This window comes from Hylobates moloch, unplaced genomic scaffold (assembly GCF_009828535.3).
Source record: "Hylobates moloch isolate HMO894 unplaced genomic scaffold, HMol_V3 SCAFFOLD_3, whole genome shotgun sequence".
In the NCBI taxonomy this organism is placed as follows: domain Eukaryota; kingdom Metazoa; phylum Chordata; class Mammalia; order Primates; family Hylobatidae; genus Hylobates; species Hylobates moloch.
The window spans coordinates 71,604,943-71,630,549 of record NW_026652278.1 but is presented as its reverse complement, the minus strand read 5'-3'; the positions used below and the strand labels follow the sequence as shown (position 1 = coordinate 71,630,549).

At 41.1% G+C, this 25,607-nt stretch overlaps 1 protein-coding gene across 30 annotated transcripts in view; it reads left to right on the top strand.

Annotated features, from left to right (window-relative positions):
• KCNMA1 (potassium calcium-activated channel subfamily M alpha 1) overlaps positions 1-25,607 on the top strand; it is a 775,685-nt gene that overhangs the window by 564,193 nt on the left and 185,885 nt on the right. For all 30 annotated transcript variants that reach the window (XM_032140900.2, XM_058436411.1, XM_032140879.2 and 27 more), the window contains exon 14: positions 3,479-3,634. In XM_032140900.2, coding sequence (XP_031996791.1) covers positions 3,479-3,634 — 156 coding nt within the window. The remainder of the gene's footprint in view (positions 1-3,478; positions 3,635-25,607) is intronic.

Below are 25,607 nucleotides of genomic sequence, written 5' to 3'. Positions count from 1 at the left end.
GGTTTTAAAAGAGCTTTGACATCCATTATCTCCTTTAGTACTCATTGGACCATCTGTGCATTTTAGCATCCCAGGGTAACTTCAGAGCAGGGCATCTAAGCTCTGTACAGACAGCACAACTCTGCTGGGCACAAATCATGGCCACCACTCTGCAGCCAGCGAGCAGGGAGACAGAACAGCTTACTGCCACCGACTCTGTAAATGGAGCCACAGCCCATTGAACCAAACTGTGGTTCCCGAGAGTAGGCATTATAGAAGGGCTGATGCTCTCCAAAGTGTATCTTTTAATATCACTAGAATTCTTGGAGAGAAACGCTTTCATGCTGGCCATCTTTTTCATGCTGGCCCTGCATCTTCTGATTTGAGTGTAAATGGCTCAAAGCTCTTCAAGGAAAGATTGGTTTATAACTTCTTGGAAAAGTATCACTCCTGATGATTTACCTGTCAGTGGATTTTTTATTTTTCCCAAAGACTCTAGTGAAAGAGGCCTTTATCTCTGGAAGCCAAGTCCCATGAGCCCAGTGCAGATAGAGGCAAGTTCTTTGAGCTTTCTTTTTCACTGTCCACCCTGATATTGGACAATTGTATTAAATAGTTTCCTCTTTCATGGCCTTCTTTGTTCTTCATGGTGGCTTTCCCAAATTGTATGTAGTGACAGATGGAACTAGGACTGAAATCCATCTCTCCTGGTTTTCCAGGATGGCCTATTTCCAGTTCCTCCTCCATGAGTTGAAGGAGGGGTGGTGAAGTAGCAGAAATGAAGGGCAGCCAGGTCTGCCAGATCTGCTCTTTATATTCTCCAAGTTAGGGAGAGAGGATTTGCCTCCAGACTTCTGGGCACTAACACTGGCATTTTTCACCAGACTCAATTTACTTCAAATGGAAAAGGACGAAGTTTCCAGAAACAAAGGATTTGTGTTCCTTGGTCAGTCTCTTCTCTTTGTTTCATGCACAGAGATTTCCCTCCAAGCATTCAGCAGGTCACCCTCACTCCTTCCCTGCGTTGGAGAAAATATAATGTCCAAAAAAAGAGGGCACAGAACCCTGAGATAAGGAACAAACTCAACTTTTCTATGTAGTCACATGGCCAAGTGTCAAGGTGGACAGTGAGAAAGAAAGCTCAAAATATGCCTACAGAACTCAAACCAGACAGGGCCATGGGGAACCCAAGGATGAAATGCCTGAGCCTCATACCCTAGATAGCACGTGCGAATAGGAGAGACTTTCTCTGAAAGGTTTTGCTTGTTTGTTTGAAGGTGCCATGAAGGTTCGGAGCTGTCTCTTTAGGGCTTGGACCAAAAAAATCTCCTTTCACACACAGTGCTTGACTTGTTCATTACTTAAACTGAATTTCTCCTCATTCTTCTCAGGTTCTCAGATGATATTACTGCAAATGAGTATTTCTCCAGTTATACCAATGTGTTCTCTACGATGCCCAGGAAGTAAAAGGGAAAGTGGCCATCTGAAGCCGTGGAGAGTAGGGAGAGGAAGGGATAAAGGGTAGGGCTAATTGTTGGAATTGAGTCTGCAGTGTGGGGAAGGTCCTTTGATAGCTTGACAGCAATTACCACTTGCTGTGGCCCCTCCATGAGACTAGTTTAACCATGCTCTCATCAGGGAGGGCACAGTCATCTCTCCCTGGAGTACCCGCTTTTGGCTTAGGATGCACAGGATTGTCACAGAAGTGGATTTTGCAAGAAGGAATTTCACAAGAGTAGTATTTTTGAAAGCAGAGTGTGGAACCCTTGGACTTGCTCTTTGTTTTCACAATGGAGTCTTCCATCCTTCTAGTTCAACTATTGCATATTGTTCTGAAAGTGAAGGGAATGCTCCCTTGGTGCTCCTTGTGTTTGCTGAGATGTGCAGAGAAATAATAACTTCAAAGCCATAGAATCTTGGCACTAGCAGAGACTTAGAAGCGCTCTCTGATTCAACCTCCTAGTGCAGAGCAAAAGTTCTTTCCATAGTAACCTGGAGAAATACTTATTGAGTCTTAGGGACAAAGACCTTTCATTTTTTAAGGTAACCTTCTCTGTTTGGTAGACAAATTATATCCTTAGGAAGTTCATTTATAAAACAAGACAAAAATCTGCTTTCTTGGAATATATACCAGTCAGTCTTAATTCTGGCTTCTAGAACAAAGCAGGACAAACCCAATCTTGGACACAGCAGCACCTGAAGTATTCAGATGTAACTATCCTGTCTCTGTGAGGACAAGAGCCTTCTTCGGCCAGATATTACTGGCTCTCTTAACTGTTCCTCAAAAGATCTTTTCCAGACGCTACCTCCTCTTGTCTTTATCACTTTTCTCTGGAAGTTATTCAGTTGATCATTTTCCCTCTTTAAGTCTGACTGAAAACTGGATCAAGTGCTCTGGAACTAGTCTGACCAATTCACAACAGAATGAAATGTTCATTTCCCTTGATCTGGGGAGCACTTCTAACAAGTAAACGCTGGCGTTCTCTGTAATGTCACATGGCTGGCCTAAAATTTGAGGTTTTAGTTACCCACACACTTAAATTTAGCTTTGTGTGTTTTGTTTTCTTTTATTTCTCTCCTGCCTGTTGCCAAGCTAGGTCTTCTCATTTTGAATTTATATAGTTGATTTTTTTTAACCTAAATGCTGTACTTGACATGAAAGCCTTCTAAATCTTTTTAGTTTGGTCTTTTGCCGATTTTTCCAACTCTGGAGAACCTTTTGAACTTTGATTCTTTCATCCAATGTATTTTCTATGACTCTCTGCTTCATGCCACTTAAAAATAATTGGATGAGCATGCCTCTGGGTTCTTGTCTCAGGGCCTAACATAAGGGTTGAATAGGACCAGTCCATTTGCAAAAGATTGGAAACGTCGGCACTCTGATTTACCTAATGTTTTAGGCCAGTGGTTCTCAAAGTGTGGCCCCTAGATCAACAGCATCACCGTCACCTCCAACTTGTGAGAAATGCCAAATTCTCCAGCCTTACCCCAGATCTACTGAATCAGAAATGCTGGCGAGGGGCCAGCAATCTGTGTTTTCACAAACTGTACAGGTGATTCTGATGCCCGCTCCTGATGCCTGGGAGTCACTGATCTGGAGTATTGGAAAGGCAGGTAAAAAAGAAACTGAAAATATACACGCATTTGGCACTTTTACGGTCTATTAGAGGACTCAACCTAACGATTTAGCTAGACATCCTAGTAACCCAGGCTGATGTGTCTGTCACAAGAGGAAATTCCCTCTGGGCTCTATTTGGCGAAATGACAAAGCCAGGGGAGGACTTGGGCTTGGTAGGTGCAGAAGCAACAGTCCAGAGAGACTGAAGTGTGATGAGCAGAAGAGTTGCATAAAACAGCAAACATCAGACTGCAGCAAGGGAAAAGAAGGGCAAGACTGGATGGCCCTGAGTGGTTGGGCAATGCTGCATTTCCCAGAAGAAATGTTAAACAATTGAACATTTAACAGAGCAAGGTCTCACACCTGCTTTTCTTTCCCCAGGCCCATCTGCTAAACATCCCGAGCTGGAATTGGAAAGAAGGCGATGATGCAATCTGCCTCGCAGAGTTGAAGTTGGGCTTCATAGCCCAGAGCTGCCTGGCTCAAGGCCTCTCCACCATGCTTGCCAACCTCTTCTCCATGAGGTCATTCATAAAGGTAACGTCTCGTCTTATTAGAGCACATTAGCTCAGGATTCCATTTGTCGTGGGGTTGAGTAGAGAGCACAGCTTAAACTCAAAACAGATAGACGGGCTCTAACCACTTGGGTTAAGGAGAAATTCCTCGTTATGGATTTGGGCATGAAGCCAATTTCTTTCAAAATTATGTTTTTATTTTTATTTGGCACATCCACGGCCATTAAATGATTGTTCAAAGCACAATCCCCTCTTTTTTTAGATAAACCACATGTTTATCTATCAACAAAGCCTCCGCTGTTAAAACAAAAATATGATTTATATACATTCCATATGGCAACAGAGCGCCTAAAGAAAAGAATTATCATTTTGCTCTTTTATATCAAGTGGCTGGTGGACCTCTCACTGTGTGGATAAATGCAGACCATGTGTTTGTGCTGAAGCCCAAACCCCAACAACATAATTCATTTATTTATTTCTGCACAATCAAGGAGGCCAGCAGGACTGACATGCCGCGGTTGTTTGAATGGAGAGCGAAACAATGTACCAAGTCCTCGGCAGCAGTGCCCTTTGCACCGAGAAACAGGCGGTCTGGATGTGTTCATGTCCTTGTCAGAGCTGGCTGGGCAGCCACTCCAAAGTCCCCAAGGTGGCCATACCTGCTGCACCAGTGCAGGCAAGAAGAGGAAAAAACCCAACTCTGTCCTCCCAGGGTGGGCCAAGTTAGGATTGTGTTTCCAGGGCCTTGCATTGAGCACCCAGCCCCTAGCGAGGGGGCTTCTGGAGCCTGGGATAACAATCACTCCAGTCCTCATCCTTAGACTGTTCTTAGATTAGGCAGTCAAGGTGACAAAGCCGTGTGTAAAACGGGTCTAGCTTGAGCCTTTCTGTTATGGCATGGCAGGCAGTTAGCTTTGGATCTGGGCTTACATCCTGCCTCTTATTATGTAAGGAGCAGAATTAATAGCTGGCAAGGTGGGAAATTACATCTTTAGAATGTTCATGAGTCAGCATGAGGTCCATAAAGGAGGCTGGAAGCTCTGCAATCAAAGGTGTGAGACCTCCTGCCTTTTGCTGTCATGTGGCTGCCTAATCGACTGCCAACTTCCTTGATGGTTTTAAGGAAATGGCCTAGGTTGCAACAAGAGGGATGGGTGGGAAGCATGAGGATACAGATGCGTTGGTGCTCACCACGGGCACCTATGAGTGATATTATTTAGAGCAGGAGTTTTTCTAGGTCCTTATCCATCGTACCTGCCAAATCGGCATTATGTAGCCAACTGATAGTTAACATTGCTCTACATAAAGGAACAAATTGCTTTGGAGCTCCTTCAATCACTTTAGCAACACTGATAGCAAGGGATACCTTGATTTAAAAAATCCTCCTATGCTCATTATGCAGCCAAAGGTCTCAGCTCAGCAGAACTCTGAGCTCAGATCCAGCTTACAAATAAAGATGTTGCATTCCTTTAAGTGTCTTCTTTAATCCAGGCTGCTCTCATCCTCCATGGGTGGAACTGAATGGAGGTGGCAGGGAGGTCTGTGTAGCTGTGTTTAGAGATGAGACCCTGAAGCCAGATGTAGCCACGTGTCTCCCAGGGATCTTATGTTCAACATGAGAAGCCCAGACTCAGGATAAAGGACTGTCACCAAGAGAACTTCTCTGGCTCTTTCAATCAAGCTCTGGTGGTTTTCTTCCAGGGCATGGCCCATGGGACCAAGCACGTGGTGTGTGGAGCTGCGTTCTGCTTCGTCGTGTTGATGTAACATGGGCTTTGGCAGGGCCCCACCACAGATGGGGCCCCTTGACATGCGTATGTTTTGATTTTGTGGTGCCTGCATGGTAACTAGAGCTGTCTGTCAAGGAAATTAATAAAATGGATGTGATGCTGATTCTTCAGTGCTATTAGCAGCAGGGAAAACCTCTGCCCAACCTTCCTCCAGACCCTGATGGGCCTCACCTCTAAAGCCAAGGATGTCCACTCCAGCTCAGCTAATCCTATTGCCAAGTTCCTATTTAAGAAGAGCTTGTGGGAAAGGCTGAGCCTGGCCCTGGTGTAACTGAAAACACATTTTCCTCCGGGGGTTATGTTACCACATTATTTCTATATAGGGCCAATTCCCGCCTGTTTGGAAGTAGCTCTCTGAATATGACCTTTTGACACTGAGATGGTCTTTGTGTTGGAATTGGCTGAGGTACATGACCTGGAAATCACAAGGCTTCCCCTCATATATTTTTCTCAGTTAAAATAGAGATTCCCTATTCACATGCTCCCCATTCTACATTGCTATCTTTGTGTACTTACCTCCAAATCCCAGATCTTTGTCTCCTTTAGGTCGTGGTGAACACCATAATGGCACCCTCCTTGGCATGTTTTATGTATTATCTCCCATTCCAGGGATCACAAAGCCCTCACTTACTTTTGTTGGGGTGGGGGGCAGGTGGAAAAGTAAATCTACAAATGGATTATTGTTTACAGAAATTGCTTCCTTCTCCAATGACCTCCATATCCTATGACGGAGAATTCATCAATATTTCCATGGGGACACGCAGGCCTATTAGGATGGACAGAGATGGGGTGAGGCTTTGGCAGCACTTGATCCTTTGGGATCACTTAGCATTTCTGGAAGCCAAAGGTAAAGTGTTAGCTCACCCTCTCCCTTGCCCTAGGCTGGTCGTGTCTGTTTTTTGGTGCAGCAGAACCCCTGCTAAAATAAGAGAAACAAGACTGTAACTGCAAAGATGTAGCACAGGCAGAAGCACAGTGACTATCCACTGGGCTTTTAAATGTTATTTTAATTTTTTGTAGAGACCAGTCTCCCTATGTTGTCTAGGTTGGCCTCAGACTCCTGGGTTCAAGCAATCCTCCTGCCTCAGCCTCCCAAAGTGCTGGGATTATATAGGTGTGAGCCACTTCCACTGGGCTTTTTATCATGCATGAGACCAAAATGCCAAGACTGAAAGTGGGGGTGATATGTTTAATAAAAGAAAGAGGGATTACTGGCCAAGTGTGTTGGCCCACGCCTGTAATATAAGCACTTTGGGAGGCCAAGGCAGGTGGATCACCTGAGGTCAGGAGTTCGAGACCAGCCTGGCCAACATGGTGAAATCCCTTTTCTACTAAAAATACAAAAATTAGCTGGGTGTGGTGGCTCATGCCTGTAGTCCCAGCTACTCAGGAAGCTGAAGCTGGGGAATTGCTTTAACCCTGGAGGCAGAGGTTGCAGTGAGCCAAGATCATGCCATTGCACTCCAGCCTGGGCAACAGAGAAAGAAGACTCCATCTCAAAAAAAAAAAAAAAAAAAAAAAAGAGGGACTACTGGCATACAAAAGAGGCCCAGCCTGGAGGTACCAAGAAATATGGAGCAATGCTTCTTTATCTCTCCATCAATGCCACTCTCAAAGATACCAACCCTATGACCCCAAGTCTTTGTCCCTAAAAACCTCACTCATGTGTGGATATATCTCTGAATTGATCTAAACTTTTTAGGAATCTTTTTATATTTTATATACCCCCATATCTTTGGGGGTAATGAATTTCTTAACTTTGCTAACTACTGTTAAATATTTGTTTTTCTGGCTATTTGTCCTTAATTTACTCCATTTAAACTTCAAGGCATGCCCTCTACAGCTTCTGTAGTGCTAGGATTAAACAAATCTATGCTAATTTTATATCTAATACCTTTAGGAAAGAGACTCAAGCTGGCAATCCAGGGATCCTCCAGCTCAGCAGCTGCTGTTAAGGACAGGTTAAGCATTTTGTGCAATAGGATCTTGTTTGAACCCTTGAGTTCCTTTAAGGAGTTCGCACGAACATCCTGGTGCCTGTGACTCATCTGCATTGACATCATCAGCCAGCCCTGGAACATGCTGTTCATTTGCCACTGTCTGATCTCCTACTCCTGGCCTGTCAGGTTCCAGTGAGAATCTCCCTGCTGTCTTCTGTAAAGACCCAGGCAATGAACTTACTTAGCCTATCTGCTATTGCCTCAGCCCTGAATAAGTGGCCACACTTACTCGCTACTTGGCTTCCTCACTTGGATGTAATTTAAGATCCATTGATTTGTTTTTGTTTTTCTTTTTGAGTCTCACTATGCATACTTAGCTTCTCTTCAGCATATGACGTTTCAAGTTGGGACTCGGCCTGCCATCTTTATGAATGGTGCTATTATTCTTACTAGGATTAGCTGTCTTTGCACATGACAAATTGTGTGTGTGTGTGTGTGTGTGTGTGTGTGTGTGTTTAGAAGGTGATTAACTCTTAAAATTGTTTTTCAATGTACATTGGGACTTCCAATTTAGCACATTTAAATAGTTCTCAGAATTGCCAACTATTTGAAGTCTGTTTATCATTATACACACACACACACACACACACACACACACACACACACACACACACACGCAACCTGGAACACAGTATGCTCTCCATGATTATTTCTTTGTTGAATAAATCAGTTTTGAGAATGAAGAAAATATGTATTTCTTGTGTTGTTTTTTTTTTCCCTATGCCACAAGATTTGGAATTTGCAGGTGAAATGTTACTTAATATTGATAACAACACATGCTTCTCTGTCACATTTTCTGTTTCTGAATAAGAATGCACTAGAGAAATCAGAAGCATGCTATTCAGATTGTATCTTGGCTGAAGTGGATGTGGCTGGACGCACAAAGTTTTTGTCCTAGCACTAACCACAGCCAAGGGAATCATTTAAATATTTTTAGTCTGGGTTACGTTTATGCGTATATGTGTGCTTGTACATATGTATGTATAGAATTAGTCTGGTTTAGGAGCTAAAAATGTAAATCAAGGACTTTTAATAATAGCTAAAAAATACTGATTCCCATGTGCTAAATCCCGTATTAAGTGCTTTAGCTGCAATATCACATTTAATTCTCACAATGACCGTACCCAAACTTGTCACTATTATTATCCTCCTTTTACAGTGGCAGGCACTATGGGTTAAGAGAGTTTCAACAACCTGCATGAGGGCGTGTGATTTGGAATTGACAAACTCAGGTGTTCAAACCCAAGCAAACTGGTTCCAGGTTTCCCCTTGAGTATACTGAAAGGAAATGTGAGAAGCGATAAGAGAAAACTTTAGCTAGTGCCATCATCTTAGCACAAATCTTAGCATTCTATAGTTCATTCTATGTGAACTATTGATGCAATAGAGATGCCCTGGGCACCTACCATGTTCCAGACAGTGCGCTAATCCCATCAGCATCCTTAGGGCTAGGAAGCTCTGGTAAGCTTCAGAAAGCTTCTGTTCTGACTTGGATGTGTGGGCACAGGTTTGCATAGCTCCATTCTGTGCATCTTCTTTACCTTTCTCTCTGCCCAGCTCTGCAAAGGCAGAGGCCACTGCATCATAACAGTTACCCTATGCTGGGCTGAGTCAGGGTAAGGAATGAACTAGGCTCCCAAGAAGGGATTGACGTTACACACTGCTGTATTGAGGAGGTGAAACTAATTGGAGTCTAAACCAAGTGGAGCTGAAGGGCTGGGGATGACTTAGGTAGGTGCTTCTGGGACAAAGTAAATATATTAGAGTTCTCTACAGAAACAGAGCAACGGTGTCTCTGTGTGTGCACACACATGCGTGAGAGAAAGAGAGAGAGAGAGAAAGAGAGATGTTGATTATAAAGAATTGGCCCACATGGTTATGGTGGCTGGGAAATCCCAAGCTCTATAAACTGGAGACCCAGGAAAGAAGATGGTATAGTCTCCGAGTCTGAAAATCTGAGAACCAGCAAAGTCAATGGTATAAGTCTAGATCTGAAGGCAGGAGGAGACTGACGTCCCAGCTTAAGACTGACCATCGGGCAGAGGGAGGAAATTCTCCCTTACTCCTCCTTTTTATTCTGTTCAGGCCTTCAGTGGGTTAGATGAAGCCCACCCACATGGGTTGGGTTGAGGGTTGGTGGGGGAGCCATCTGCTTTACTCACTCCACAAATTCAAATGTTAATTCATGCAGAAACACCCTCCACCCTCAAAACACACCCAGAATAATGTTTAGCCAAATATCTGGGTACACTGCGACCCAGTCAAGTTAACATTAATCATCACAGCAAGCAATTCTTATTGTCTGGTGGGTGTAAGCTCTGCTAACCAGGTTGAAGGAGGCATACCAGGAGCAGAACTCAACCTTGCGTGGCAGGGTTGGAGTTGACAAGACCTCTGAAATGGGGCCAGGGCTGCAACTGGTAAGGCTGGGATTGAGGTGGCTCTCTACTTAGGAAAGAACAACTAGTGGTACCAGAGTAGAGAGTTTGTCTGGCAAAGTAAACCCACGTGGTGGAAATTAGATAGGGAGATGCAAGATGTTGCTTACTCTATTACCCATGGACAAAGTCACCCTAACCACAGATGGCATTATGACAGCAGACTTCTGCACATATTCCTCACCACTGGAGAGCAGCTCCCAATACAATTATACTCACTTCCTTGATAATCTCAATTATTCTCATTGCTTTTAGACACATAGATGACTTCCATATTTATATTTCCATAAAGAACCTCTCCCCTGAACCTGGCGTCACCGATTCAACTGCTGCTCAACATCTATATTTGAATACCCCATCTCTCTCAGACTTACCATATCCACAATCGAATTCCTTTTCTTTGTCCACAAACCTGTTCTTTGCTCATTTTACTATTGGCAATGCCATCCTTCCCATGGCTGAAACTAAAAACTCTGGAGTCCTCCTTGACTCATTTAAAAAAATTTATTTATTTACCCTCAAACACCACATTCAATACAGCAGGAAATCCACTTGGTTCAAGTTTCAAAATATTCCCAGAGTCGGAGCACTTCTCATCACCTGCACTCCTACTACTATCTCCAAACCACCATCATGTCTCTCCTAGAATATTACACCAGCCTCCTAACTGGTCTGTCTGCTCTGCCCTTACCACCCCACCTCCAATCTATCTTCAACAAAGCATCCAGAACAACCTTCTCAAGCATGAATCAGATCCTGTCACTCTTCTACATAAGTCTCTCCATGGGGTCCCATCTCATCTGAATTAAGTCCTTACAATGGCTTGCAGGTCCTAAGCAGTCAGGTCCTTGGAACCTCATTGACCTAAGTCCTAAGTGTTCTCCTGCTTCTTATGTTAGCCACACTCCCTTAGGCTGGTCTAGGGATTTTTACTTCTTGTTCCCTCTGGCTGGATATTCCTTCCCTGAGCAGCTGCTTGGCTCCCCTCTGTCCAACTCTTCTTGTCTTTGCTTAATATTAATTTCTCAGTTGAGTCTTTAAGGCATTAGAACTGCATTTTTAAAAGGGATTAAAAATGAATTTTTAATTGAAATATAATAAAAGTGTGCATGTAATAAATGTACAACCTGTTAAATACTTATACCCTCAGTGCTCATGTAACCAGGACCTAGATTAACAAACAGTACATTACAAATATCCCAGAACCCCCTGTTTTTTTTTAAGTAAGTCAGGTGATACTACATGATCAGGTCTGTTTCTGGATTCTCTTGGGAGAATTGACATCTCCACAATACTGAGTTCTCCAATCTGTGAATATGGTATATCTCCTATAAAGGGATACTTTATGATTCAACAACTTCCCTGGCAAATACAGGAAAATCAGGAAGAAAGTAAGCTCATACAAGTTCTCTGGGGCTTGTGAGGGTCTCTAGAGAGAGTAGATACCCCACTTCATATTCTCTAGGAAGTATATAGCTGTTCTTCTCAGCTTCATGGGGGGATAAAGTTTCCATGTGGAAAAAACAGAATTGCATTTTAGGAATCTGCACCCCCTCCACCTCCACACACCATACATCCACAACCTTATTTACTCTCTTGGCTTTGTTTTTTCCCGTGGCACTGTTTGGTGTTTATTGCCTCTTTTCCCTGGGACAAGGTGAGCACTGTGAAGATGGGGCTACTTGCTGAATCCTCAGTGTCTAGAACAGCGCCTGACTCATAACAGGCACTCAATACATGTTTGTGGAGTAAATGAATGCATCAGTTGGCCTCAGCCTAGCCTGGCCAGCCTGTATTACAGACAGCTGGGTGGGACCAGGACCAGCAGGGACTTGTAATTTGGTGTGATTTTGGTGCGGAAAACTTCTTTCTTTGCTACTGTATGTGATTCCCTTGCCAAATTAAAGAGCTTTGATTCAACGTAGAAACATGAAATGCAAAGCTCTTTAATCCTTGGCGAGGATTGTGCAGAGGCTGGTTAGATTTGGTTATAAAGCTCTTTGACTGCCAGAAAATCCAGTCAGTGTGTTGTTTAAGTTCACAAATCAAAATAAACACCCATGAATTGAAATGAATTTGCTAAACCCCAGTATCCTATTTGGGTCAACGTCGTTGTGTACCCGCTTTTCACCCTACTTAGATCCCATTAGATCAGAGGCTTCCATGCAGGATGCTGCCTCCCACAATGCCACTCAGTCTGACCAAGCCCACTAATGCCCACCTGAAAGTAGAGTAACTTCTGTGAAAACTATTTCCAGTAGAGAGAAGTAATCCATGAGCTATTAACAGGGATTCATTTCTCCTATGGCCCTGGTAATTTCTAGAACATTGAATTAAAGAGTTCTCAGACCTTTACAAATTCTCAAGGCAAACATTATTAGCAAAAAGAAGCCCATGCAGCATGTTAGAAGATTGCCAGAAAATGTCAATGGATCTTCTGAATAAAATAAAAGAAGTTGAAACTCCTTTCCCCATCTTCTTCCCTTCTCCCTCCTTCCCCCTAACATGGTTAGAAAGTCATTTCATGTGTCATATGTTTGGTGAATCAAAGGCAAATGTACACGATTGATGGTGACAGGGAACACATTTAACTCATTATTCTATACTTTGCAGCAAAATGGTTTGTGTAAACTGTCTGCCTAGCATTAAAGGTAAAGCAAACTTAGAAACCCCAAAATGTTATATTTTCATTTAATATTTTCCTTTTGGTTTTATAGCCGTAATCACATATGGATTCCTTTATATGGGTCTGGACATGGACTGAACAAAGAGAAAGGCAGCACAGAAAGATTACATAACATACACGCAGAGCCCAGTGCCCAGCAAGGATGGAGCCCGAGAAGCGGCAATGGTCAGGACTTAATGCGAAAATCCAGTAGAAGCTGACACTCACCCTGGCCCTTCTCGGCTGGCAGGATATTGTCACTGATGTGAAATAAGGGCCATCTTATTGAACAAGCCTCTGGCCAAGCATCAGTCTGAGCTCTTTCAGAGATAATTGGCCTTTAATTAATTGCATGCATTCTTGAGTCCACCTGGGCACCCACAGACTGGGTCTACTCTGCCTCCCCACTCTTCCAACTTTTTGACTTTGGTTTTTTGAGTGCCATCCACTGTTAGTGATTGTTACGTGAAAATCTCAAAGTCTTGTGTAAGCCATAAGGAATAAAATCTCAGATTTCCTTAAGTCTATTGGTTGTCGTTGCCCTAAGGTGATACTAAGTGTTTGTAGTAATGTCCAGAACAATGATGAGGAATTTGGAACTTTGAGGCAACTATTCTACACATCTAGGGGGTGAAAAACAAGGAACCACCATCGATTTGATGCCGTGGGTGTTCTGTTAAGAACTTTGGAATTATAGTGTACTTTACATTTGCACAGTACTTTTCAGTTTACAAGATATACCTTTTTTTTTTTATTATTGAGACGGAGATTTCGCTCTCTCACCCAGGCTGGAGTGCAGTGGTGCAGTCTCGGCTTACTGCAACCTCTGCCTACCTCTCACCCTGCAACCCGGTCCCCGCAGCCCCCAGGTTCAAGTGATTCTGCTGCCTCAGCCTCCCAAGTAGCTGGGACTGCAGGCACGAGCCACCACGCCCGGCTAATATTTGTATTTTTAATAGAGATGGGGTTTCACCATGTTGTCCAGGCTGGTCTCAAACTCCTGACCTCAAGTGATATGCCCATTCAGCCTCCCAAAGTGCTGGGATTACAGCATGAGCCACTGTGCCTGGCCGAGATATACATTTTCACTTAAATTCTTTATTTGACCAGATACACAAGGATTTTGTTGAATATCATATGGAAAACATGCCAAATGCAAAGAACCTAATGTCTCTGACCTTTCTTCAGTTGTAGAATGGTAAGCCACAGGACCCGTCACCATAGCTCTTTGGGAGGAGGAAATCGGAAGATGACTTCTGGTTGCATGGCTGGTTGGGGAATGGTAGATCTAGGGCCAGGGCGCTACAACATCATTGACTTCTCAGCTCAGCGCTTTCCCCACTGTTACACATTGCTTCTCCAAGAGAAATGTCTTGAATGTAAACACTGCTTTGTTTTATATTCAAATCAATAGTTTCTAAGAATAGAAACCACTTTGCAACATTTGTAAAATGAGCTTATCCTAGGTTTCCCCTCAACCACGTAAAACTATAAAAATTAAACTCTTTTCCAAGGTAGGAGATACATATGTCTGCCCCATTCCCTTGGTGGTAGCTTAGTCTGGAAAAGACCCAGGCAAGTGCTGTCTTGTCTAGACCATAATGGCTTGTAGTGGGAGGATGTATTGCTCAAGCCAAGGGACGCAGCTGAGTACAGAAGGGAGATGATGACTGGTTTGTTGAGGGACATGTAAGAAAGCTATAAAGTTTAGTCTCAACCATTTGAAAGAAGGAAGCAGTAGGTTAGAGTGCAGTATGATAGACTTCCCATGTATGAAATGTGTCTGTAAAGAGGGAGTGAGATCCGGACGGGTTAGGTAGTGCTAATAAAAGGAAGAAAGAAAAATATCTTGGAGAAAAAAATATAGTTAATCCTAATGTTTACAGACACCTTCTGATCATAACAAAAATATTCAAGTAACTCAAGCAATTCAAGTGGAGGTGTTGGGGCTTGGGATTGATAAGTCCTCAAGGTTATTAGCAGAGTAATCCATTTGCATTATAGGAAAATGCTGAAGGTACATTATTCCAGTAAGATTTGGAAATGATTATAGTTTTCCAGACGTCTCTTTCATTTTATTTTTTAAATCAACATACAGTAAAGTTGATTTTGTGTATGTGCAGTCATGCAACCACCACCACAATCATGATACAGGATAGTTTCCATACCCCCAAATTCCCTCATGCTGTCATATTGTAGAGTCACACCCTCCTGTCACTCCTAGGCCCTGGCAACCACTGATCTATTCTCTGTCATTACAGTTTTGTCTTTTCAAGTCTGTCATGTAAAGGCATCATGGAGCATGTAACCCTTTGAGATTGGCTTTTTTCATTTAGCATAGTTCCCTTGACATCCATCCAGGTTGTTGCATGTATCAGTATTCCATCCTTTCTGTTGCTGAATAGTATGGCATCTTATGTGCAGGTACCAGTTTGTTTATCCATTCATCCATTGGACACCATTTAGTTTCCTCCAGTCCGGGCGATCATGAATACAGTTGATATAAACATTTACATGGAAGTTTGTGTAGATATAAGTTTTAATTTTTCTAGGATATCTCGAATTAGGATTGCTGGATTATAGGGTAAGTTTATATTTAACTTTTAAAGAAACTGCCAAAGTGTTTTCCAGAAGGACTGTACCATTTATCATTCCCATCAGCAAGCAATGCAGGAGTTCATGTAGCTCTGCATCCTTACCATCACTTGACATTGTCAATACTTTTTATTTTAAACAGTCTAGTAGGTGGGCAGTGGTATCTCATTGTGGTTTTCACATATATTTCCCTACTGATGTTGAACGCCTTCCCAGTGGTTATTTGTCATCTGTATATGCTTTTTGGTGAAGTGCTGGGTCCGTTTTAATGGAGTTGTTTCTTTGTATTTGTTTTTTACTGTTTAAGAATTCCTTATATATTTTGGAACTTGTTGGATATACAAGTTGTAAATAGTTGCCCCTAATCTGTAGCTTGTGTTTTCATTTTCTTAACTTAAACTTTCTTTCCTGGAAAGAAGTTTTTAAGTTGAAATATTTGGAGTTTTTCTTAAAAGGTTAAACATTGAGTTACTGTATGACTCAGAAATACCACTCCTAGATATCTATCCAAGATAAATGAAACTCTGTGTGTTAGTTTCCTATGGCTACTGCAATAAATTATTACAAACCTAGTTGCTGTAAATATCACAAGTTTTTTTCCTTCCTTTTCTGGAGGCCAAAACTTGAAAACTGAGTTTCAGTGGAGTTAGAGTCAACATGGTGGCGGGGCTGGTTCCTCTTGGGGGCTCTAGAGGAGAATCTGTTTCCTTGCATTTTCTAGCTTCTGGAGGCTGACCACATTCCTTGGCTCTTGTCCCTATCATCGCATCACTCCAACATTGTGCTTCCATTGTCACATCTCCTATTTCTTCTTCTTTAGCCAAACCTCCTTTAAAAAGACAATAGAGATTACATTTAGAGCCCACTTAGATAACCTTCCTATCACAAGATTGTTAATCACTTCTGCAAAAATCTACATTCATCCCACATGCAAAATACATTCACCTCATACCCCCATCCCCAAAAGTCTCAACCCTGCAAAACAATTCAAGTCCAAAAGCAGAGCTGAAGATCATCAACTCACATGTCCCAATGTCATCATCTAATCAGTTATGGGTGAGACTTTGGGTTTGATCAATCCTGGGACAAAATTCGTCTCCATTTTTGGATCTGTGAAACTAGAAAACAAGTACTCTGCACCCCAAATGCAATGGCAGGACAGCCATAGGATAACGGCTATAGACAGTGCCATTGCAAAAGGGAGAATATGGAATGATGAAAGGAGGTACTGGAACCAAACAACTTCAGATTCCAATATGGCAAACTCCATTGAGCTTCAAGGTCTAGGAACAATCTTCTTTTGCTTAAAATGGGCATTACAAAGTTTGAGTCCTCCAAATGTATTCTTTTTCAAAATTGCTTTGGCTATTCTAGTGTCCTTGTCTTTCCATATATACTTTAAAATCAGCTTGCCTATATCTAAAAAAATTCCTCCTGGTGTTTTGATTGGAATTGTATTAAACCTATAGACCAATTTGGGGGAGCACTGACATCTTTACGATGTCGTATCTTCCAATCCATCAATATGGTCTCTTCATTTATTTAGGTCATCTTTAACTTGTTTTACCCAGTGTTTTATAGTTTTCAGCATCAAGATTCTGTACATGTTTTGTTAGATTTATATGTAAGTTTTACATTTTTGGAGCTATTATAAATGACATCTTAAAAAAATTGGGTTCCAATTGTTCATTGCTGGTATGTAGAAATATACATTATTTTTCTGTATTGACCTTGTACCTGGCAATCATATTGTACCGGCTAGCACTTCTTTCAGAATATTGAATAGAGGGAGTGGGAGTAGACATCTTTTCTTTGTCACCTGTCTTCAAAGGAAAACATTCATTTGTTTCACCATTAAGTATGATATGAGCTATAGATGTTTTGTAGATACCCTTCTTTTGAGGTTGAGGAAGTTCCTTCCTATTTCTATTTTGGTGAGAGTTTTATTTTTTTCAATCATGAATGGAGGTGGAATTTTGCTAAATGCTTTCCTGCATCAATGTATAGGATCATGTAGTTTTTCTTCTTTAGACTGTTAATATGGTAAATTACATTGATTGATTGTACAATATTGAATCAGCCACCATACATTCCTGGGAGAGACCCTAGTTAGTGGGATTATTTTTTATATATGTTGGTCGATTTGGTTTGTTAATATTTTTATGAAGAATTTGTGTGTGTATGTTTGTTTTTTGTTGTATATTAGTTTGTACGTTTCTTAGACTGTCTTTGATTTTAGTGTCAGGTAATGTTGGCTTTATAAAATGAGTTGGTAAATCTTTCCCTTCCTTCTGTTTTCTGGGAGAAATTGCATAGAATTGGCGATTTTTTTTCTTTAAATATTTAGTAGTATTTGGCAGTGAAATACTACTAGGTTTGGGCCTAGATTTTTTTTATGAAAGTTTTTAAATACAAATTCAATGTCTTCAATGGTTATAGGACTACTCAGGTTAAATAGTTAATCTTGGGTGAGTTGTGACAGTTCAAAGTTTTTGAAAAATTGGTCTAATTTATCTGAGTTTTTCAATTTGTGTATGTAGAGTTATTCATAGTATCACATTATTGTCCTTTTAATGTGGGCAGTGATAACCACTCTTTCATTCTTGATTTTGTTATTTGTGTCTTCTCTCTTATTTGTCACTCTTACTAGATATAAAGTTTGCTGATCTTTGTTAAATAATCGGCTTTGGTTTTATTATTTCTTGTGTTTTTTGTTTGTTTATTTCCTTTCTGCTTGCTTTAGATTTACTTTGGTCCTCTTCTCTAGTTTCTCCTTAAGATGAAGCTTAGATTTTGGATTTGAGACTCTTCTTTTTTGGTGTAAACATTTTGTGCTATGTATTTCTTTCTGGGCCCTGCTTTAGCTGCATTTCACAAATTTTGATATGTTATGTTTTCATTTTTGTTCAGTTAACAATATTTTCTAATTTCACATGAAACTTCTTTGATCCGTGAATTATTTAGAAGTGTGTTGCCTAATTTCCAAGTATTTGAAGATATTCCTCTTATCTTTCTATTATTGATTTGTAGTCTGATTCCATTATGGTTAAGAACCTACTTGGCATGATTTCAATTCTTTTAAATTTGTTAAGGTGCATTTTATGGCCCAGAATGTAATCTGTCTTGGTGAATGTTCCAGGTGAGCTTAAAAAGAATGTGTATTCTGCTGTTGTTGGGCAGAGTGTTCTATAAATGTCAATTATTACTAGTCGGCTAATGGTGTTGTTCATTTCTTCTATACTCTTGCTGATTTCCTGTCTGCTAGTTCTGCATCTTACTACGAGAAGGATGCTGAAGTCTCCAATTATAACTGTGGATTTGTCTACTTTAGTTCCATCAGATTTTGCTTTGTGTGTGTTTGAAAGTCTGTTAAGTGCATATACTTTAGATCGTTATGTTTTCTTGGTGAATTGACCTTTTTATCATTATATATTATCCCTATATCTTTGTAATTTTCTTTGTTCTGAAGTCTACTTTATCTGATATTAATATAGCCACTCAAGCTTTCTTTTTTGATTGGTATTTTCATGGAAAAAAGTATATCTTTTCTCATTCTTTTTTGTTTGAACCAAACCTATCTTTAAAACTTAAGTGATCTTCTTATAGACAGTTTATAGTCGGGTGATTTTTTAAAAATTGATTCTTTGAATCTTTCTTAATTGGTTGCATTAGATAATTTATCTATAATATTATTATTTATGTGTTTGGATTTAGGCCTAATATTTTATTTGCTTTCTGTTTGTTTCCTCTGTTTTAGTTTTGAAAATTAGACTAATTTTTCAAAAACTTTGAACTCTCTTCTTTCTTCTTTTGAATTATTTTGAACATTTTCAGAATTTTATTTTGTCTGTGGTGTTTCTTATACTTCTTTATATAGTTTTTAAAAAATTGATTGCTCATGGAATTGTAATGTCCATCCTTAACTTTTTAAGTCTACTTGGATTCAATGATTTGCCTCTTTCAGTGAAATGTAGAACCCTTACCAAGCTATAGGTTTCTTTACCCTCCCCATTTTATGTTATAGTTGTATTATGTATTACAGCTGTTGCAAACTCTATCAGACAATGTTATAATTTTTGCTTTTATCTATTTTAAAGAATTCAAGAGAAGTATAGTCTCTTATATTATTCTAATATTTATTAATATTGTTGTTTTCTGTTTCCTTCCTTTTAGTATCATTCCTGTTCTGTTTGTCCAGCTTATGTTAGCAGTTCCTTCAGAACCATGCTCTGGCAACAAACACTGTTTTCTGTCATCTGAAAATATCTTTATTTCACTTTCATTACTTAGGGACATTTTGGTGGATCTAGAATTCGGGGTTCAACATTTTAAAAGTGTTGTTCTACTTTCTTCTTGCCTCCATTGTTTCTGATGAGAAATCCATAGTCATTTGAATTGTGGTTACCTGTAAGTAATGAGTCATTTTTCTCCTATTGCCTTCTAGATTTTCTCTTTGTCCCTAGTTTTCTGTTGTTTGATTACAGTGTGTCTAGGCATTATTCTTTTGGGTTTATCCTGTTGGAGTTCATTGAGATTCTTCAACTGCCAGGTTTGTCTCTGGGGAAGTTTGAGAAGTTTTCACTTACTGTTTCCTCAAAAAAAATTTTTTTTTCCTGCACCGTATTATTTCTGCTTTCCTTCTAGGATTCCTATGACACAAATTCTATATCTTTTTCTAACGTATCAGAGGACCCTGAGGCTCTGTGTGAACTTTTCAATACTTTTTTCTCTCTGTTTTTCAAATTGCACAGTTTGTCTTGATCTAGCTTCAAGTTCATTGACTCTTCCCTCCATATCTTTGCTCTGCTGTGGAGCCCATTCAGTGAGTGTTTTAGTTATTGTATTTTTTAATTGTAGTATTTCCATTTGATTTTTAAAATTTTGATTTTTACATTATGCATCCTGTCTTTTTCTTCTTTACAAATGTGTTCTTTCTTAGTTATCGGGAAATAGTAGTTGCTTTAAGGTTTTTTGTCAGATTATTCCAACATATGTGTCATCTAGGCATTGGCATCTGCTGATTGTCTTTTTCCATGTAAGTTGAGATTTTCCTGGTTACTCTTATGGCAAGTAATTTTTTGTTGTGTCTTGGATATTTTAATTTTTTTATTATGAAACTGATTCTTGTTTAAATTTTGTAAGAATGTTGATAGTTTTATTTTGGAAGGTAATGACCTGCTTTATTTTATTTTACTTTATTATTATTATTGTTATTATTATTATTATTTGAGATGGAGTCTCACTCTGTCACCCAAGCTGGAGTGCGGTGGTGCAATCTCAGCTCACTACAACTTCTGCCTTCTGGGTTCAAGCAATTTTCCTGCCTCAGCTTCCCAAGTAGCTGGGATTACAGGTGCCCACCACCACGCCTGGCTAATTTTTGTATTTTTAGTAGAAACAGGATTTTGCCATGTTGGCCAGGCTGGTCTTGAACTCTTGGCTTCAGGTGATCCACTCGCCTTGGCTTCCCAAAGTACTGGGATTACAGACATGAGCCACTGCACCCAGCCTGACCAGCTTGATTTTAGGCTACAGGTTCTTATGAGGCTTCTATGGGTTGTGATTTCAATGTTAGTTGAATTTTCAAAGCGTTGGCAGTGCTATTTGGATCTGTCCAATATTGCCCTCAGACTGGGTGGTGGTCTATATTGTAGTTTAGTTCTTAGAATCTAAATGTGCTGTGTAGGGTCAGTTTCATCCATGCACAGCTTAGCATGAGCCCCAGAGTTTATAAACAATTTAGTGACTACTTCCCCATGTCCTCTTTCTATGTGATCTCTGCAATATTTTCAGGTTCCCTGGGGCCTTCCTTTTTGATCTTTTGATGGAAGGGCTGCTGAGGCTTTAGTTATCCGGCTTTCTGTATACTTTCTGTGATTGTGTTCACATCTGGGGCCAACTGGTAGAAGGGCAGAGAGAGACAAAAAGCAATAGGGTTTTGTTTTCATTCTCTCAGGACCATAGGTTTTTTGGCCAGAGAGGAAAATTCTCCTATCTCCTTTAATCTTTTCCTGGCTTGCATTGTCACCACTGCTACTGCCACTACTAGATGGCTTGGTGTTGGGGCACAGGAGGAGAGGAAAAGAAAGGAAGGAAGGAAAGAAGAAAGAGAGGAAGGAAGAGAGGGAGGAAGGGAGGGAGGAAGGGAGGGAGGGAGGGAAGGAGGGAGGGAAAAACAGTGATTTCCTCCATTTTTTCTAAGAGTTACCTCTCATTAGTTAGTTCCACTATGAGGCTTCTCCTGGAGGTTTTTTGTCCACATCTTGATGATCCCTTCCAGGTTCTGGCCGCCTTGAGGTCAGGCTGGAGGATACCAGAAGGGAACAATGGTAAATTCACTGCTGATTTGGTGGTATTTCTAATTCGGGTCTTCTTCCTCAATCTACCTGCCATCGTTTATTCTCAATGTCTTCAAATAGCTGCTCCATGCATTCTGTCCAGGTCTTAGAACATCATTCAGTGGGAAAGACAGGATGAACTGTGATTACTCCATCTTACCCAGAACCAGAAACTCAGATATCTCTTTAGCTGCCATATTCTATGTTTGCCCTGCACAGCCAGAATGGGGAGAATATTGCCTTTAAGTCAGGGTCATCAGCATCATGGCTTTTTAGCATATTCAGTAATCATTCTCTGTGGGGCAAGTTTCAGGTAATTCACCTATTTTTTTTTTTTTAATCAGAGCCTATGAATACTATAATTCAGCAAACTGCATTACAGTGGCATCCTGTGCGTCTCCTGGTAGAACAATGTGAGGTGGCCGTTTCAACTTCAAACTCATTTGGCTGATTTAGAGAAACTTAGGGGCACCTGTAACATGATACTGAGATCAATTTAGGCAGCCATCTGCCATCTTGAAGAATGGCATGCAATAAAACTTTTGAACTGAGTATAATTTTTGTGGTTTTTATCATTAACTGCCACATGTATTTCATGGTAACAAGAGTGATGCAGTCCCAGTGATTTGGGTTTCATGTTCGGAGAAATACAGGTGTCCTGTCTTGATGGCTGTGCTCTGTATACACTGGAGGATGGGAAGTGGATGTAACTAATTAATATTTATGAGTGAGAGTCATCACTTCCTCTCTTTTTTCTATACCCTGTAAGTAGATAGGGTATCTCTGCCCACTGAGAAGTAACATATATCTCTGTGCCCACTGATGCTGGTGTGCAGAAGCTCTTTGTTGTCAGTCTGGCTGTGGAAGTCTGTTTATTCCTAGCCCCCATACCTATGGCATTGCTTTTTAGGGTGATGGATTCTATCCTTTCTCCTTTTTCTAGACTGGGAGAAATAGGTATAGTTTCTTAAGAAGCTTCTGTTGATTTCTTGTTTTGGCTAAAATTTGGCAATGAGAAGGACATTTCTATCTGTGGTTGAGTATTTTTTCTCCTTCTCCTTAAATAGACTAGAGAGGCAAGAACAACTGAAAGAGGAATATTTGATGTCCCTTCAGAATGGGATTGGGTATTCCAGTCTAACTAGGATTAAATTTTGATCATCTGAAGATCTCAGATAGTATTTCCCTGCCATAAGTACCCATGGACCACTATATTATCCAAAATTGCTACCACAGCCCTCACCCTTCCTGTTATCCCTGGCTTGTGAAGTGTGAGGGGGGTTGTGCGGCTGTGCAGTGGGCAGCAGGATGGGACAGGGCAAGGATTATAAGACTCTGATTAGGACATGATTTGCTGTAAGACCTGGGGAAGTTACTCAACCTCTCTTAGCTCCCTATTTACCTGCTGTAAAAAAATGGAAGAGCTTATGGTATTTTTGAAAGATTATCCGTATATGAAAGCAGCTACCCCTCAGTCTATAAGTTCTCTCCTTCAACTTTCTTAAGAGATGGAGGTAGGTACTGTTTGGCTTTCTATTTGTGATGAGATTTGAGACTGGGTCGGAATTGGATCACTGATGGGAGAAGATAGAGGAATAATCCTGATATAAAACCACCCTCTAAGGTGGCATAAAGGCATCCCTACCTACAGTGCTTACAGTTTTGTGTTGCCAACACTTTTGTAAATGACGGATGTCAGGTAGTTCCCTGGAGCTCTTTGTGGTGAGATACGGAGTCAGCAGAATTTTCTGACTGAACACATTTTTTAGGGCAGCAGCATTGTTCATCAACCTAAACGACATTGGTTTTCCCAACCCCTTCAGCCTCTCCGGCAATCCACCCTCCACTCCATAAGGCTAGATGATTTTGTCTGCATGGATAGGTGAGAACTAGGTGCATCTGTCTGGTTTTTCCCAGTCGTCTGCAACAGTGAAGACTTGCTGACTATTCTTTCCCATATGTTAATGAAAACCCATCCAGCAAGTGCGGCTTTGCCCAGGGAGAGCTCTGCACTGGCGTTGACTGGAAGGAGAACAGCTGTGTGCTGGAATGAGTTACCTCAGTGGATAGACATGTATTATTGACTTGAACTTGCTCATGGGACAAGTGAGCATGGGGACAGGGAAGGGTCTCTTTGCCCAAACAGGATCATAGCAAGTCTTCTCCCTCTTTCCATCTTATACCAACTGCAGGGTGATGGCCTGCCTAGCAGTTTTCTGGGGATGCTGAACTACAATGAGTGGTAAAACGTTCTAGAAATGCAACAAGAAATAGGAAAGTGTGCTTCCCAGAACTCTTCTCAGGAGGCAGAAAGTTTGAGATACTTTGAATACTTTAATAAATTATTTGGGGGAATACTTTGATAAGGTTTTTGGGCTAGGAGGGATGAGTCCCCTCCTCCCAAATGGCATGTTCAAGTAATGAGAAATATTTTATAACTTGCTTTCTAAAAAGCATGGGTCTGCTTGACTGCAGAACTTTTCTTTTGCTGAGTATGCAAAATTGGGCTCAAGATTAAATTATTAGGGTCAGTAGCTGAGGACTCTGGCCAGGGATCATTCCTCTCTCTATCACCCCACCTACTGCTCTGCCTGTCCTCCAAATACAAGCTGGACAAGTATTTTTAAAAAGAATATTTCGAATAAGTACCGCCCCTTTTTTTTTTGCACACTCATCCTGTGGACCAGGGATATGCCAGGTATCCATTCAAAATTAGTCGTGGAGGCAAGGCTGGAAGTGAGTAGCAAAGCCATTTGATAGGAAGGAGAACGACAGATACGAATAGTGTGTAGGGAGTACTAACTGAGAGATGTGGGCAAGTGTCATTCTGGTCATCAGGGTCGTGTTTGCCCAGGGCTCCTTTCAGAAAGCCAGGCTGGGTGATCCTGCATCATGTTAATGGTGCTACCCACACATGATCCATTTTCTATTTTGAGAGACCATCATGTCTCCTCAAAATATCAGCTTCTCCCTTCTCATCATATCTACCCAGAGTTAACTTATTGGCCATTAGGAAAGTCCATGGGTGGCAGAGAGGACCTCCAGAGAATATTGCTGTCTTTTGGGGACAAACTCAGGCTGCTTAATGTTTCTCTTCAATTCAGAGAACCACTGTATGATCACTGATGTTCCAGCCTTTTCTAGCAGCAGCTAAGCAATAGGAAGCCATGAATCACAGGCCCCACATCTAATTGGCATAGTTCCTTTGTCTGAGCAGTAGAGCTATCTTGTCTATCATCACCATCATCAGCATCATCACTATCACTATCACTCATTACTTATAATGACAGCTGACATGTATAGACTGTCTACAAGGTACACACTCAATAAATGCCATCTTTTAGTATGGTTAGAACACATGCTCGTCTGTTGCATAGAAAGTACTCCACAAATGTCAGCTATTTGCCAGGCACTCTGCTAAGCACTTTATATGCGCCACCTCATTTCAGCTGCCTTCCTAGGAGGTAGATACTAGCGTTGCTCTCGTTTTGTAGGTGAAGGGAATTAAGGCTTGGAGAGCTTATGCTCCTTGGCTCAGGAGCACATGATGAGGCTGGGATTTTTTTGAAGCCAGAGGCTGCGTGAACTTAGGCACTTCCCTACTGTACTCAGTGTGCACTCAGGATCATGGTTTCCTCCTCAAAGGAAAACTGCTAAGCCCAGCTAAATACCTCAGCAATTTATAGGCTGCCCACTTTCAATCTCTGAACCAAATGTCTTTTTGATGAGGCCTAAAATCCACTCTAAGAAACTGCAGAGGGGAATTTCTGAAATCGCTTCTAACTTCCTGTGAAAATATTCTCTAACTGGCAAGAGATTGTCCAGATAACAATGAACACACAATAAAGCTGGTGCTTCTGCCTTTGCTACCTGGCTCACAAATAACCCATTTGGCTTCTCAATCACTCTGATACCTAAAACTAGCAGAATTTATGCTCACGGCTGGAATGGCTCTGTTCAGCCAGAAAGCAAAAGTTTATGACCGAACCCTTTGCTCTGAAATGAAATCTAGTCTCTTTGGCGCGACTTTATTAGGCCATATTGTATGGCGATAGGAGACATAAGTACCCAGAATCTGCTGTCACTAAAACGGGACTGGGTTGGCGAGCGTTTTCGTCCTCACACTCAATACTGTGTCCTAAAACGGGAAAGTTGAATAGAAATTAGGG